Raw genomic sequence first — 16,317 nt, 5'->3', positions numbered from 1 at the left:
TGAATGCTATGCTTGAAGAAAAAAAAAAAGTGGTTTGTGCTGGCTTGAGAACTGGTTTGATGAAGTTAACCGATGGAAACCTGAACCATTAAAGGAAATTTCTCGTGTTGTTTGGCTTAATTGCTACGGGGTACCGTTAAATGTTTGGAATGCTGAAACCTTTCATAGTATTAGAAGAATTATTTAGGGCGAGGTTATTACTTTGGATGGAGCCAGGTCAAATTGCTCTTCTTTTGATGTGGCTAAGGTGAAGATTTCTACAAACGTTTTTGAGGCTATCAATGAAACTGTAGATTTGGATTTCAATGGTAAATTTTTTCCTGTTAGAGTTGTTGAAGAACATGTGGGTGTTACTGATTTCATCAATGCGAGCTGCAGATGTAATAATGGTTGTGATGCTAAAACTGTGTGACCTTCGAAGTCTAAGGAGATGTCCGAAGGAGAGATGGGGGTCAACGTGGAAGATACGGTGGAGAATTCATCTGATAGTGGGGCTGAGGATGTGAATGGTGAAAATAAGGAGATCAACTGCTCTAATAATTTTTATTCTGGAGATAATGTTTTGGCGATTGAGAAAGATAATGCTGTTGAGAACCGTGATGTTCATAGAGGGATGGATTAGTCTCTTTGAGAAACTCTTCCCTCTTAGAGTGCCAATCTATTACCAGTCCTACTCCTCTTTTGAGGCCCATTATGAAGGAGATGAGCAACGTGAAGGATAGGAGCAATGAGCTTAGTATCCCAGGAGAGAGATCCATTCACAAAGCTATTGAAAAATTGGAGAGGAGGTTGAATATATCGAGAAGAAAGGTTAGAAAGAAGAAATCTCTTTCCGAATTTGGGTTTAAGGAGGCTAAGATGTTAAAGAAATATAAGAAGGTTCCCGCTTATTCTATTTCTTCTCATGACATTCGCAATAGAAACTCCCTCTTAATTAAGCAAGCTCGTAAGTGTATGGATTTAGGCGCTATTCTTGGCGTTAAGTATTATGGCGGGGAGAGAAAGAACATTAAAATATATATTGAGTTGGAGGAAGGTGAAATGTCGGATAAGGAGCTTGATGGCATTGTTGATGGCGCCTTTGATGATTTAGAGGAAGGTGCCTATGTCCCAGTGGAGTTTTGATTTTGTTCTTCAATCCTTTTTGGGTATTCATCTGTTGTCTTTGCTGCTTTTTGTTATTAGCTTGTTGGTTGTGTTCTGTTGCGGTTGCTGGGGTTTTGTTTTCGGTTGCTTCTTCGCTTGTTTTGCTGAAGTTGTTTTGTTGTTGTTTTTCTGGTGCTCCGTCATCCTTTTTGCTTTAGAGGCTGGGTGGCTATTTTCAAGTAGTCTTTTTTCGGTTTCTTCTGTGTGTGGTGGCTGTTAGCGTCCCCTTTGCTTGGTAGCTATTTTTAGGTTTAGATGGTAGATTAGGGTGTTTTTTAGAGTTTGGGCTTGGCCTTTTTTGTTAGTCTCTTGCCAACGTTTTGGGTCTCGAGTAGCCTTAGGTTAATAATTTTTCCTTCAGATGCCCTTGTCCTTTTAATCTTTGTATCTTTTCTGAGATTAATAAATTTCTTTTGCTGAGAAAAAATAATAATAATAGAAAATGAATACTATTTTAAAAAGTGTTATGCCTTCGAGTAATTATGTTATGAGGAGATATCGTGTCCCCCCAACAACAGGGGAGATACCATAGCATCATCCACCTTTTCTTTTGAACGATTCAATTGCATCAAAATGAAAAGGGGAAAATATTGCGAACTGAAAGAGAGAAGTTGGAATGTGAGAGTTATGACTTCCAAGTGTTGAATTCCTTTTCTGCCCTTAAGATTGAGTTTGTGAATTTAATATTTTTTAGTAAATACAGTTAGTGTTGGAGGGCTTTTGGACTTTTTCAATTTTCAAGCCCTCGTGGTAAATTCCAATTAGAATGAGTGCAAATTTGTTCATCCAACTAGAAATGGTTGAACATTACTTATCTTTTGTGGAATCGACACCAAATCTCAATGCCATAACCAAATCTATTTATATGTAAAACATAATGTTCTTAGAGCATCCGCAATGGTACTAATCAAAATTAATAATCAAAATGTGCCACGTCAGCATTTGATTATCCATGTAGTCCATAATCAAACTTAACAACCTCTACCTCCACATTGGTTATTTTTGTATCCCTAACCAAAAAAAACCCTACAATACACAATGCACATTTGTCCAATCGCAAACGAGTTTTAATCACGCACCCGACCACAATATGGGGTGTTTTTGAGTTATTGAGTTTTGAGTTTAATTGTTGAGTTTGGTTATTGAGTTTTGGTTATTGGTAAAAGTTGTGAAGTTTGGTTATGGAATGTGTGAAATTTGGTTATTTACTAAAAGACTTGTAACGTTGGTTATTACAATGTGAGGTGTTTTTTAAGCATTGTTGTTAAATTTGTTTATTCACATCCGTTTGCTTATTACAATGCGGATGCTCTTAGCCAAGCATTCAAATAATCAACTGAGCATCACATATCGGTAAGTATCTAATTGGATATCACTTGTCTTGGACATAATTTTTTTTTACATAGAGTTAAATAATTTGATGAAACATGTATGGATATCTAATTGGAGACGACCAATCTTTCATTTCTCTATTTGGGAGGACTATTTTGGAGGAGAAAAAAATGGAGGAGACCATTTCATTATTCACCCCTTCCAAATCCCGTTTTATTCATGAAATTAATTTACTTACCTTTACTCTTTATAAAATTGGTACCAATCAAAAGATATATATGTAAAGTATAAAATTGGCCTCTTTGTTTGGTTATTTATTCCCTTTGGGAAGATATCCAACTTCGATCGTTGATGTACTCAGTTGTTTATGGTATAATACAATTTGTACCATTTTGGCAAAAAAAAACAAATTCGTTGAAATTTGAGGTTTGGAATGAGTTTTTTTGATAAAAATAAAGTATAAGATTGGAGTTAAATTTCCTTCAAAATCACTTTTACAATAAAATACATTTTTTGACACTCAAAATGAAGGTGAAAAAATGGAGTATTGGGTGGGTGATCGAGAGATCTGATCATCAAATCAAGAATTTTCTTCCATCAATTTTGCTTTGATGAGTACTTGAACAAATTAAACAAGACATTCATTATGATTTGTTTGGGACAACGAATTAATTACGTTAATTGTTTATTGGAGTATCTCGATCCTATTTCCTCGTTAATTTGACTCGCAAAATCAGCTTCCAGATTGAGCGATCGAGTCGAGGATTGGGAATCTCTGGACAATAAACAACGTTAATTATATATTCTTCCATTGATGATTTTCTAATGAATTTAGGTGGGGGATCGAGGAATATGTATTTCTCATGATTTTCTCATCGCTTTGTGTGAAAATTGTGTCGTTGTTCGCGTCAAATTACGAAAAAAATACGCGTAAATATCTTAGCATTAACTGTAAGCATGACTTTTGGTTCAATCGCACGGGTGCAGTACTGCTACTTTACTTTATAGCAACACATCGGTTGTACATGAGTTTACCCATCAATTAATTTATATGCTCAAAAGATCAGATATATTTATGCCATGATCAGTTTATGCCATGATCAGGAGAGATCGGATCCCCTGTCCGACTCCCATCTGGATAGGGGCTTGTCCGACTTTTTTCAGTCGTTGATTTTGCAAATCAACGGCTGAGATGAGTCGAACACTTTTTGCGCCAAAACGTCTGTCCGACTCTTCTCGGCCATTGATCTTGCAAATCAATAGCTGAGATGAGCCAAACACTTTTTGCGCCAAAACGACCTGTTCGGATGGGAGTCGAACAGGAGATCTCCTTCATGATCAGGAACACAAATAGAAGAACGTCTTCGAAGTTCGACAATCTAGATTGTTCATTGCCAAGATGAAATTTTGACCATCTGATTTATTTATTTTTTTTGATCAACAGCAAATTCCATTCAAGAAGCCTAACGGCACTTACATGAAATAATCATAACAGTCGATAAGAGCTAAATCTGCTGCTGAAAACTAGGAAATGAGCAAACCACAAATGGGCATACAAGTTTAAAGACGCATTACTGCAAAAACAGACCGACACGATGCAGCATAGGATCCATCCTAGCAACAATAGATGAGGAACCCAGAGCTCAAACCATTAGAGTGGTCCTTTAAATGGCTAATGTTGGCTTTTACGGCAAAAGAGACAAATCCCTCACAGCCGCAAAGGGAAGCTCCAGAGCGAGTTTCTGTTGGCACTTCGAAACTCCGAGCGCAATAGAAGACCAGACAACCCACAACAAGCCAGACCTCATTGCAAGCATACAATCTGGGATCTGAAATCCAAACCGGTCAGAAACCAACCACCAAAAACTCATTCAACAGTTGCAGCACCGAAGCCGATCGAAAAACAAACGGCATACACCGTCAACAGCCGACCACACCACAACCGAAAAGTGAGATCCAGCAGCTACCGCACAAAAAAATTATTACCCACCTCCAGCACCCACCGAATCTGGGGATACCAGACCGAGACAAAAATCCGGATGGAGGAGGACCTCGTCGGAGAAGAAAAGGCACAAAATCGGCCCAAAAAAATAGACTAACCACCTAATCCCCACAAACCCTAATTATTACCTGTCAACTGAAGACCAGCAAAGGCTGGCTGCCTCCAAAACCCCAAGAACTAGATTCGAGCACGCTTCGAAAAACACCACGGCACATGAGCCGCCGGAGCTGAGCTGTGTCACTGGGGTCGCCTGGACTGAAGACAACGAAGTTGGAAAAGGTGGGAAAACATAACCGAGATCCACGGCGACGGAAGGAGGAGGAGGGGTGGGAGGGAGGCGGCAGCCCCACCCCCAAAATGGAACCCTTCTTCTGGAAACTCTTGCTCTGGAAAGTGTAGAGAGAGAGAGAGCGCGGAATTGTAGAAGTTATGATGCTATTACATTTTGACCATCTGATTGCCCCGGCCTTTGCCACACATATTCATAGATTTACTCCCACTAGTACAACAATAAATCTAATCGCACCAGAAATGGTATAATCCACACTTCCATTCCCACCAAAAAGCATGGGTACAAAAAAAACAGAGCAAAGCAAGAAGTCATTTTGACACTATCATATTTCAACAAATTCATGAAGGATCTCAGGAGGAATGTATGAAAATAATTCCCGGTGTTGTTATAATTTTTTTTTTTTTTGAGCTTGTGGTGTAATTACACTTGGTTACCATTTTATGGAGCTTAGGTTCCTTTTGTAATTTTTTTTTTATATATCCCATTTTATATATATATATATATCCCATTTAGCTATGCACTTTCTTCTACTTCTTCCGTCATTTTTTAAGGGGAGGCTTAATTATTCATCCTAGAAGCCTAATAGACTTATGATTTCGTTCTCCCATTCTTAGCTCTTTATGCTTCCATCCTCCTATTAGTTTTTATGCCGTTTCTGCCCTTTTGTTGTTGTTTTACCTATTATATATATAGAGACTCAAATTTGGGGATGAAATCATAAATCCTTTCGTCCTCGCAAGATTCCTATTTCTTCTAGGTAACAGTTCTGCAAAATCCTCGCGTCCTCGTCCCGAGATTGTCGTGGTTGATATCAATCGACATATCCATCCTAAACGGAAACAATCCATTCGATTTTAGGGCTGAAAGTTTTTGAAAAACCCTTGTCGGTATAAACCCAAACTAGTCGAAGAACCCAATCCCGTCCGTCCTCCATTTTTTCGAATACCGGCGGCACCGAAAGGCGAATGTACTCCCCCGTCCTTTCCGAATGGGTTTTTACCGGAAAACTTCGCGACGGAAAAAATCAATCAAGTCGTACATGGTTGAAGAATCCGGCAGAGAAGAAGGTGACGAAACCGACATGGCCAGATTTCGTAAGTATATCCCTTAAACCCCCTTTTGTTCTTCGGTTGTTTTGTTTGGTTTTCCTAGTTGGAGCTAGGTTACGCTTATAGAACTGATTTGTTTATGCCCATTATGCTAAATTTGTTGTTGTGTGTCACAATAAGGCATGAATCAGTTGGGTAATTAGCTAGGTTCAGTGAGATTGAACCCGATATTCATCAATTCATGATTTCATGTTCCTAATTAAGATTGAAGCCGATATTCATAATTTCATGATTTCGTGTTCCTAATTAAGATTGAAGCCAATATACAAAAAAAAAAAAAAAAAACCTACTATGATATCTTCTTTATTCTTTAGTGTGCGTGTTGCATTCCATGATTTCAATATTAACAGTAATGCATTGTTGTAATCGACATGGTAATGTTACCATGTATCGTCGTGGTAATTTAACCAATTATCCATGTAAAGGTTTGAGTATGATTTTTTTTTAATGGTAATTTAACCATGTTCCGTGAAACAAGATACATGAAAGAAATGACTTTTTTGTTGTCTAGTTGGCCAACTTGAACAATGAAGAAAACTCGGATCGAAGCTAGATTAGGAACAGTAATGTATCGTTGTAATCGTCATGGTAACGTAACCATGTAACGTCATGGTAATTTAACCGTTTAACCATGTAACGGTTTGATTATGTCATGTTATTTCTGATTTTGATGGTAATTAAGCCATGTTTCGAGAAACAATAGCAATGGGAAATGTCTTTTGGTTGTCCGGTTTGCCAACTTGATCAATGAAGAAGTCAAGCAAATATGTGGTAAACTTATCATGTTAAATTCACCAATGACATTATGGATGCTATATAAACCTTGTTGCATGAAATAAATTGGCCAGCCAGAATTCATTGTCAACTCATGCTAGCAGGTGGTAAATTTGCCATTTTATGTATTGGACAAGACCAGCCTACTTGAAAATTAGCCAATAATAGTTAATTGTTAGTATCTCATAAAACATGGTCACTTTGTCATGCACACTTTTAACATCGTCACTTTATCATGTCTGGTTGGGCAACTCAATCAATTATTGCATAAATATTGTCAAAACCTTTTTATTGCAAAATAATCCATGTTGCATGACATAATTTTGTCCACAACCATGTAACGCCATGGTAATTTAACCATGTAACATCATGGTAATTTAACCATTTAACCATGTAACAGTTTGATTATGTCATGTTATTTCTGGTTTTCAAATTGTGCAAAATTTTGTCAACTGAACATGAAACAGTAACCAATACTAGTTTTGATGGTAAATTATTTATGTTTCATAAATTATCCAGTATTGAGAGGTCATGAAACGGTCGTGAACAGTCACGGAATATTTCATGCTTCTTCCAACATAATGATTTATTTACCATTATTGTAGGAGTTATGCCTCGTGATGTGAAAAATGGAGCTAGGTTGAAACAAAGAAAAGTGGTTCTAGATGACGCAATAGTTGAGGACACGCCTCCTTCGCAGATAGTTTAGAGAAGTAGTAAAGGTTTGAACACAAGAAAATCTTGACGTGGAAGGGTCCTTCAAGAGACGCACAAGATCTACGAGTGTAGCACGAGGGGTTAAGGCAAAACATCCTTGTTTGAGAAAACCTCGAAATGAAAATAAGGGAGAAATATGTGAGACAGCGTATCGGGTAAGTCTGGATGTTATTTTCATATTTTGCATGTACCTAACTGGAGTGTCCATTAACTTTTGGGTGGATACTTTTCAATTGGTATAATATAATATGTGCAGGTGGTTTTGTGTAGTTGTTTCACTACTATTTTGATTGGCATTCAAAATGTATTAATTTGATTATGGGCATTTGATATATGGGCAACTGATTATGAAATATGCTTCGCTCAGGACCATGTATTGGCCAACGTTTCATGGTTAATATACCACCAAAACTTGTAGATAACATGGTTAATTTACCATGTAGGTAACATGGTTAACAATATTCTGCAATGATTGATAATGCTGAAATGTTCATGTACGTATTTGATACATGTTGCACGGTAGAATCACCAGAACGATTCATGATGAACAGGGCTTTGGCCATTTGCTTTGTGGAATATAAATGGAACGAGAAATCAGTGGGATTTTCTTTGTTGGAAATTTGAAATTTTGAAAATCTTCATCTCTTCCCTTGTTATATCTCGCCTAATTCCATAGGTGATTCCATATTCAACCCATCTATTTCCCATAGATTTAGGAAACAGTTTTCAGTTTTCAATTCCCCCGCCCCCCAACTCTCTCTATAAATGTGTAAATGTATGTATATTTAATATATGTATATAAAATAGAATAATTTGCATATTGCAAAGATGAAAACATAAGCATGAAAAAATGGGGGTTGAATTCTTACATAGCATAAAAAAAAAGATGAATATTTAAATATTTCATTTTTTAAGTGTCCAAATTCATAAATCTAATTTTCTATCAAGATATTATCATTACACTTTAAAAATTATAATTTTTACTCTCTATGGAGACATCATCATCACACTTTTACCCACTAACTTTTATTTTCAATTTCTCCCATAGTATTTATTCTCGAAAACTTGTTAATGGATAATACTTGTGGATAATATTATTCATTGCCATGATGAATGACATTCGAGTATTGATGTTGAATTTGAATCAAAGCTATGCCAAAGAAATGAATCCCATACAATTTGGTGTATATTTGGTGTACACCAAATTCTGTATCGATATCAATCGTGCAATCGTGCCGCCGCTGCTGGCACGATTTTTAGAGTGATAACAATAGAAGAGGGGAGAGAGAGAGGAGCAGAATGAGAGACGGTTAAATCACTTACCCTAAATCTAAGGCATTTAGTAAAAGTGTTTTTGGTGGGCCCCCCCAGCGTTGTGGGTTGTATAATAGATTACCTTCCATGTGGCTAGCCTGACATTTCAGGGGCTAAGGCAAATTCTGAACAAGGGGCCCACCAAAAACAAGGGGCCCACCAACTACCAATTCTCACCAAATCAAAATGGTTGGGCGGAGCTTGAAGGCGGAAGGCTAATCGATTTGGGGGTTTAATCGATTCTGAAGGAGATAATGTTTGGGTTAATGGATTTGGGGGGAGAGAGAGGAAAAAAATGGTATTTTCACTTTTTGAATCCCATTGGTTTTTTTTTTTTTTCTCTCTCTTTGTATACCTAGCTCAAGTTGGGCTTCCAAATTTCAATTAGCTTTACTTTTAAAAACCCAATGGGCCCCTAAATGAATTGGGTTAATTTTTGGGCATTCTCTCTAGCCTAGTACGTACTGCGTCCCAAAAATATAGAAACATTGCTAATATTGTACTCCCGTCCCAAAAAAGATGACAAAAATTTTTATATTTGTGTCACTTTTCATTACTTATACCTTTTAATTTATAATGTTTTTTATGAGTTTGAAAATTTTGTATAATAAAGTTTACTATCGTATCATCAATATATTTATCAAATGTCTAAAGAATATGCTTAATTTATCAATCTATCAACTTATCGGATTCCACTTCCACTCTCATTTACATATGATGAAATTTACCATAATCGGTAAATACCATGTTGTTCAGTTTACCGTAATCAGTAAATACCATGTTGTAGAAAAATGTATTTTAACAAGAAGGCATTTTCGTTTTGAATTCCCCCATACACGATATCAAATTAAACCCCATTCTTTTCCATTGTTAAAGATCAATTGCCTCCCATCCATGATTTAAAATCTCATAAATTTTCGGTGATTAGTTTCAATTAAATCCAACCAAAATATGTAACTATGTATCACTAATTAAGGATAGAATGGATGAATCGCGTATAAAATAATGAAAACATAACTACCCATCAAAGTGACTATGATTAAGATCACAAAATCAGGGCAAAACAATGGTGTACCTACATAAATGTGGCAAATGATGAAGTGAAAAACTAAATAAATTGGAGGAAGGAAGTATCCTTCCCTGATCAGATAAAATGAAATTTAAACGCCTTTTCAAGGCTGGGTGTCACGAGACATCTTAGGGGTCTATTTTGCCCCTTTGTTGTTTTAGCTGTTTTGTTTTTGTCCGGGGTTGATATTGTCCTCTGGCCATTGTTATAATTGGCGGCACCAATTTTTTTTTTTTTTTGCCAAAGTTTAGGAGTGATTTTATTGATAACAGAAAGTCAGCCAATTACACCAAATGGGCTGTAAACCTCCTAGAGAGAATTAATTAACAAGTCAAGGGAAGAAGAAATTCCCACGATCTAATCCCGCTCCCTCTCACTGCATTTTTGGCCAGCGGCTTCATTTGACCAGGCCTTCTATTCATCATTGAAACTGTACGCAAGTGATATCTTGATTAAGCAACTCAATAAAATAGCAATAAGAAAAGAGAAAATACACAAATTGAGCGGTACTTGGCCGTACCCAACAGAGTATTGGGCCAAACGGGTAATGCTTGGGCCGACGCGTTGGAATTGGCGGGTAGTTTAACCGGAACACTAAATGGCCGAGCCGACATGCCGGCCAATAGGGCCTAACTGAAACGCTCCTCTTAAGCCTAGCAGCTAGCCCAAGGCATTGGGTGTTTGGGCCTAATCGCATGCGTTGGACTGAACGCACTTGGGTCGCACGCTTGATCTAGCTGTTCACCATAGCCCATTACGCTGGTCCAGTCCAAGGAAATCGAAAGGCTGGGTCGGATGAAGTCCGGCCAGAGTAGAGATGTATAGTCCGCGTGCAAACCGGAGGTCCAATTCGGTCACATGGCTGTCATGTGACACTCAGTGTGTCATCCATGACGTCACTCCAAAAAATGATTAGCGCGAGTGCCTAATACGAGCTTACTTGGGGCCTAAGTCAGGCCACTCTATATAAAAGTATTGTTCTACGTAAATCCTAGAGAGGTATGCTATTACTATTCACTCTCGAGCTGTACTTTCCTCTCCTTTGCTTGAGATTGCCTTAAGCATCGGAGTGCCGACTAGCTGACTCCGTCCGTCTAGGAACTAACGGTGTTCTCTCTTACAGGTCTCGATTGAGGAAGGTGTTGCTCCGTCTATAACCGAACCGAAGGTTGTGCTGGAATCTTTCATATCTAGTACTAGGGCTATCCACAGGCCCGACCCGGCCGAAAAATGAAGGCAATGGATGGATCTAATCAACCCGATCGGTCGAATTCGGGTCCATTTTCTCAAATTTTCTAGTTGATCGGTCGGGTGTCGGATGCACCAGATTATTTCTCTGGTGTTCCAATCCGACCGGCGGATTTAGTATAAAACTGGAAAATGAAACTCCTAATCCCCATTTCGGCCATTCCCCACTTCTCAGTTCGCAGACGCAGCCCACACAACTCCTCACCAGACGAATGGCGTTCTCCTCCACTCCTCCATTTCCCATAATCTAGTTCTCCTCCTCCCAAACGCTCGCCACCACACACTCCGGTAGCTTCCCCACCAGTCCTCTATCAGCTATGGTGGTGTCTCCACCTCATCCTCAACGACGTCGAAAAGGAGAAGAAGAAGAAGAACGAAGGTTTGTACTTTGTAGATCTGTTTTAGACCGAAGGTTTTTAGGAGGAGAAAGAGAACTAAGGTTCGTACTTCGTAGTTGTTCCTCGTCCTCTGGGCCGCTGTAATTTTGGAATCACAAATTGATTTTCAGAAATTTTTATTTTTATTTTTTTTGTAGATTTGTGATTGTTAATCGTTATTTTGTAATATTTTGTTGTGAATCATGATTATGATCTGGTCTTAGTGGTCTGTGATTGCAAAGTTTCCATTTTTTTTTTGTTGCTTGCTGGCTAAAGAATGGAATTGTTGTTCGGGTGGATTTGGTTGAAGAATGGGACTGCGAATACACTCTGGAAATGTTTGGGCATCTGGCCCAACCCGCTAACCCGACCAAATCCCCCGAAAAGAATTAGGTCGGGCTACAAGTTCGGTCGGTTTCAGATGAGTGTTTCAATAATCCGACAAAAGTCAGGTAGGATCCAACCCAATCCGAACCCGACCAAACCGACCCGTAGACAGCCCTAATATCTACATAGATTCATGGCGGGTAACAAACAATATAAAAAGGTTAGAGCATCTCCAAATAATTGAACTCCCCTTGGAATCGGCTCTTCGTTGTTGTCGTCAATTTTGCCATCAGATCCCAAAATGGGCTCTGCACGTTTGAATTCAGGGATACAATTGGATGTTTCACTATAGTTACTAGTGTTTATCCCAAAAAGGGTTTTGCCCGTTTGAATTCAGGTCCAGTGGAACTATCCCTTCGTTTTGTTTCACCGCTTTCGATTTCACTGCCGCAGCGGATAGAGCGATGAAACAGAACAGAGCAGTGGGGTAGACTTTTTGTTCCCCAATCAAACACTGTGGTGCGTACATGGATTCTTTAATAATTATTAAAAACATTGACATATAGTATTCCATAATTTATTATTGTTAAAAGAGATTAAATTCTTTCCACCGGCGGTTGAAAATCTTATTTTTCCATCACCACCTTTTTCAGTCATACTATGTGTTTATTGTTGATCAGAACCGTTCTTCTTATGCCCCAAAGATTTTGGCCCTAATGATGCAGAAGAAGTCAGAAAGTTCCGATTGACTGCCAACCGATAATTATCCAATCAATCGGTCAGTCAATTTGCCTAATTTGCCGTTTTAAGATATAAGTAATTGATTTTCTAATTATTCAATCAATCGGTCAGTCAATTTGCCTAATTTGCCGTTTTAAGATATAAGTAATTGATTTTTTAATTATAACTTTTCGTAGAAAACTCCATTTTGGTTGCCGTTTATTTTGGCAGTTTCTTATTTCACCTAGTATTTGATTTTGAGGTTTATTCCGAATTTTTATTTTTGGTATTTTTGTAATTTCGTTAACTTCGGATTGATTAGCAAGTTTATTAGTTTCCTAATTGGTCTATGATTTCTTTGCCATATAAGTATCATTATAAGCCCTATGGCAAAAGTTAGGGGTGAGCAAAAAATCCATCAACTTGCGAATCCAGTCCAAACCAATCCAAACCGAAAGATTTGGTTTGGTTTTTTAGTAGTATGGTTTGTTCATGGTTTAAAAAAATTAGAAACCGCGTTATATGATTTGGTTTGTGGATACAAGTTCACGGTTATGGTTCCAAACCGATCTGAACCGTATAATACATACATATAATATATATATACATATATATATATATATATATTTATATAATTTAATTATGATTCACCAAATAAATATGAGAGCCTTAGTTAACTACTTTCCTAATTTTATTAATCTTATTAAATTCATCGCAATATTTGTTTTTTCTTTTCTACCAAGATAATTTAGACTAAACTTCTATATATCAAACCCAATCCTAATTTCCTATGATTATTAATTTATTATATACACAAAAAGCATCACCAGATCAGTCAACTTCCACAGCCCAATTTTATTGATTTATAATACACACACACACATATATATATATATATATATATAAATTAAATTATGATTCACCAAATAAATATGAGAGTCTTAGTTAACTACTTTCCTAATTTTATTGATCTTATTAAATCCACCGCAATATTTATTTTTTCTTTCCTACCAAGATAATTTAGACTAAACTTCTATATATCAAACCCAATCCTAATTTTCTATGATTATTACTAATTTATTATGCACAAAAAAACATCACCAGATCAGTCAACTTCCACAGCTCAATTCCTAAATTTCTATGCATGAAAACCAACCTATTCCTATAATTCCTTCACTATCAAGACTAATTACCCTAAATTTCTATACATGCAAGCCGTGGTTTAAAACCGAAACCGAACCATATTTTAATGGTTTGGATTGGTTTGGTTTTATAACTTTTGTGGGTTGATTTGGTTCTCTAAATTCATAATCTGTTGGTATTGGTTTGGTTCTTGGTTTGTTATGAAACCGAACCAATCCGGACCATGCTCACCCCTAGCAAAAGTTGGTTGTTTATGATTGAATTAATGAAAATTGAGAGTTTTTCTCTAATTATGTTTGTGTTTTAAATAAATTTTTTTTTAACATAAGCAAGTTCTTCATGATCTCTTCTTACTACTAATTTCATAAAAAAAGACTACGCTACATCCTTTAGGGTAGCGATAATGCCACGAATGATTTCTTTAATGCCACAAAATTTTCAGCCGGTCTTACAATTGTGCCCTTAAGCTTCTCTCTTATGACCATAGACTTTTAAGTTTTTACTCCCTCTGCAACCGAATCCAACCTCTCCGGCCTCTTCCATTTTCAATCATTTGTTCCTTCAATCAACGTTTCCCATTTGCTCATTTTGCATGGTCGACAAGGACTCCAACGATTCCAGGCAGTGACGAACGCAGAATTTATATCTAAATAGTAGTAGCAGGTCCCCGAAACACGTTAGCATATACTGTGTGCATGCATGTGCACAGCCAGTTTAATTTTATACATGCAACCTAAAAACATAGTGATTTTGGGGAAGTTTTACACCCAGCTATAGGGAAAAAATTTCACTCAAAGGATTCGCAAGGGCCAGTAACATAGATTTTTTTTTAATTAATAAAAAACTAATATAACACATGAGAGTATTTGGAGTTGTGCAAGGACTCAAACAATTCTGGGTAGAGGTCCGACTTGGACTCGGACTCGGACTGGAACAATTCTTCTGGGTATAGGTCCAACTCGGATTCGGTACCCGGTTGCAGCCCCGGTGAAATGTCCGGTAAAATCTCCAATACATCAACATCCCACAGGATCCAATCCTGCTTCGCCTTCCGAGGCGATACAGCTTCATGAGTAACGGAGTTCCGCCACGGCGGGATACCCCCGTCGTTCGCCCGCAGAAAGTTCCCGTACCGTGTCTTGAGCTTCACCAGGTGGCCTTCTCTTATCGGCTCCCACTCCACCCACGAGCTGCACGCTACCTCCGCTTCCGTGTGGACCGCGTTCAGGCCGGCGATCATGCCCATGAGGCAGCAGGTCCTGTAGGAGGTGGTGAGGTACCTCCCGTAACAGCTCTTCAGACGGATTTTGTCCTCGTTGAATTCGACAGTCCAGCGGGCATTTTGATATGACCCTTTCCGGCGTGGGATTAGGATTACGGATTCTTCGTCTTCGTAGGCGTAGAGGTACTTGTTGTGGTGGCTGCGGAGGCGCACCTTCTTTGCGATGTTAAAAAACTCCATTTAGCTCTGTATCTTAAAAAAACATTACACAGAGAGAGAGAGAGAGAGAGAGAGAGAGAGAGGTCTTATAGTTAGGGCAGCCTATGATCTGTGATGAGAAATGTGTCGGAATATATGCAGGAGTGGTGAGAAAATGGATGCTCCAACAAATGATGCTCGAAGAAACTATCAGCCGAATCTTTTCCAAAAAAAAAAAACTATCAGCCGAATGAAAAGTACAGTAGTATTTTGGTATTGAGTGATAGCATCTCATTCGTCACCCGAATGAAAAGGGTGTAGAATTTTGGTATTGTTGGAGATTCGACCGGCCAAACCCACAATCACAAGAAAAGAAAAATCAAGAAAGAGACATTTACGTGGTTCTGACTTAATTAAATTAACAAGCACCTGACAACCATTGCTTAGTGCAGTTGGTCAGTTATTGCCTTTTCTTTGTGAAAGGTCTTGGGTTCGAGCCCCACAGGGGCAGGCCCTTTGGGGGGCCAGGGGTATGGATAGCTTCTGGTCTCCCCGTGCTAACTCTAATTCCCCCACTAATCCCCGTTGATGTTATCGCTGTGGCAAAAAAAAAAAAAAAATTAACAAGCACCAAATTTATTACCTTTGAACTTTGATATTTTAAGGGGAAAACAAGAAATATACGTTTATATGGTTGACTTAAATTAACAAACACCAAATTTGTTACCTTTGACAGATTTTGATATTGAGTAGTATTTTAACCCAACCTTCAACTTCATTCTTTCTCTACAAATTTGTAACAAGGGCACCTCAGATGTTGGAATATATGTATAAATAAACATATATGTATGATTCTTTGATCATATATGTTTATAAATAATATATAAACAAATATAATACGTCTGTATATGTAAACATAAATATGTGAATAATTATTTTACAAATTCAAAATATAACTAATATCTTCAACTATTTATATATAGAGAGTTAGGTTCCGGTGAGGGATCCCTCATTTTATTAAAATGCGGGACTCCCATTCCCGATTAAATTTCGATGATCTGAGCCGCTCAAAGTTATCAGAATGTGATTTTAAGAGTCCTCGTGAGAAATCAGCAAAAAAAATGACCAGGAAGGGCTTCATCCGAACAGTTTTCATTGAACGGTTCAAAAAAAACTGCTCGGATGACGCCCTTCCCAGTCATTTTTTTTGTTGATTTCTCGCGGGGACCCTTAAAATTACGTTATGCACATATTGAACGGTTCGGATTTTCAAAATTTGATCGAAAAATGAAAGTCCCTCATTTTAACAAAATGAGAGATCCCTCAC

At 37.8% G+C, this 16,317-nt stretch overlaps 1 protein-coding gene across 1 annotated transcript; it reads right to left on the bottom strand.

Annotated features, from left to right (window-relative positions):
• Positions 1-14,369: 14,369 nt before the first annotated feature.
• On the bottom strand, positions 14,370-15,361 carry LOC131310394 (uncharacterized). Its single transcript, XM_058337384.1, has one exon. The coding sequence runs from the start codon at positions 15,030-15,032 to the stop codon at positions 14,415-14,417; it is 618 nt and encodes a 205-aa protein (XP_058193367.1). The 5' UTR covers positions 15,033-15,361; the 3' UTR covers positions 14,370-14,414.
• Between the last annotated feature and the right edge of the window lie 956 nt (positions 15,362-16,317).

The sequence above is a fragment of the Rhododendron vialii genome, chromosome 12a (genome assembly GCF_030253575.1).
Source record: "Rhododendron vialii isolate Sample 1 chromosome 12a, ASM3025357v1".
Classification (NCBI taxonomy): domain Eukaryota; kingdom Viridiplantae; phylum Streptophyta; class Magnoliopsida; order Ericales; family Ericaceae; genus Rhododendron; species Rhododendron vialii.
This window is presented reverse-complemented; position numbering and strand designations above follow the sequence as displayed.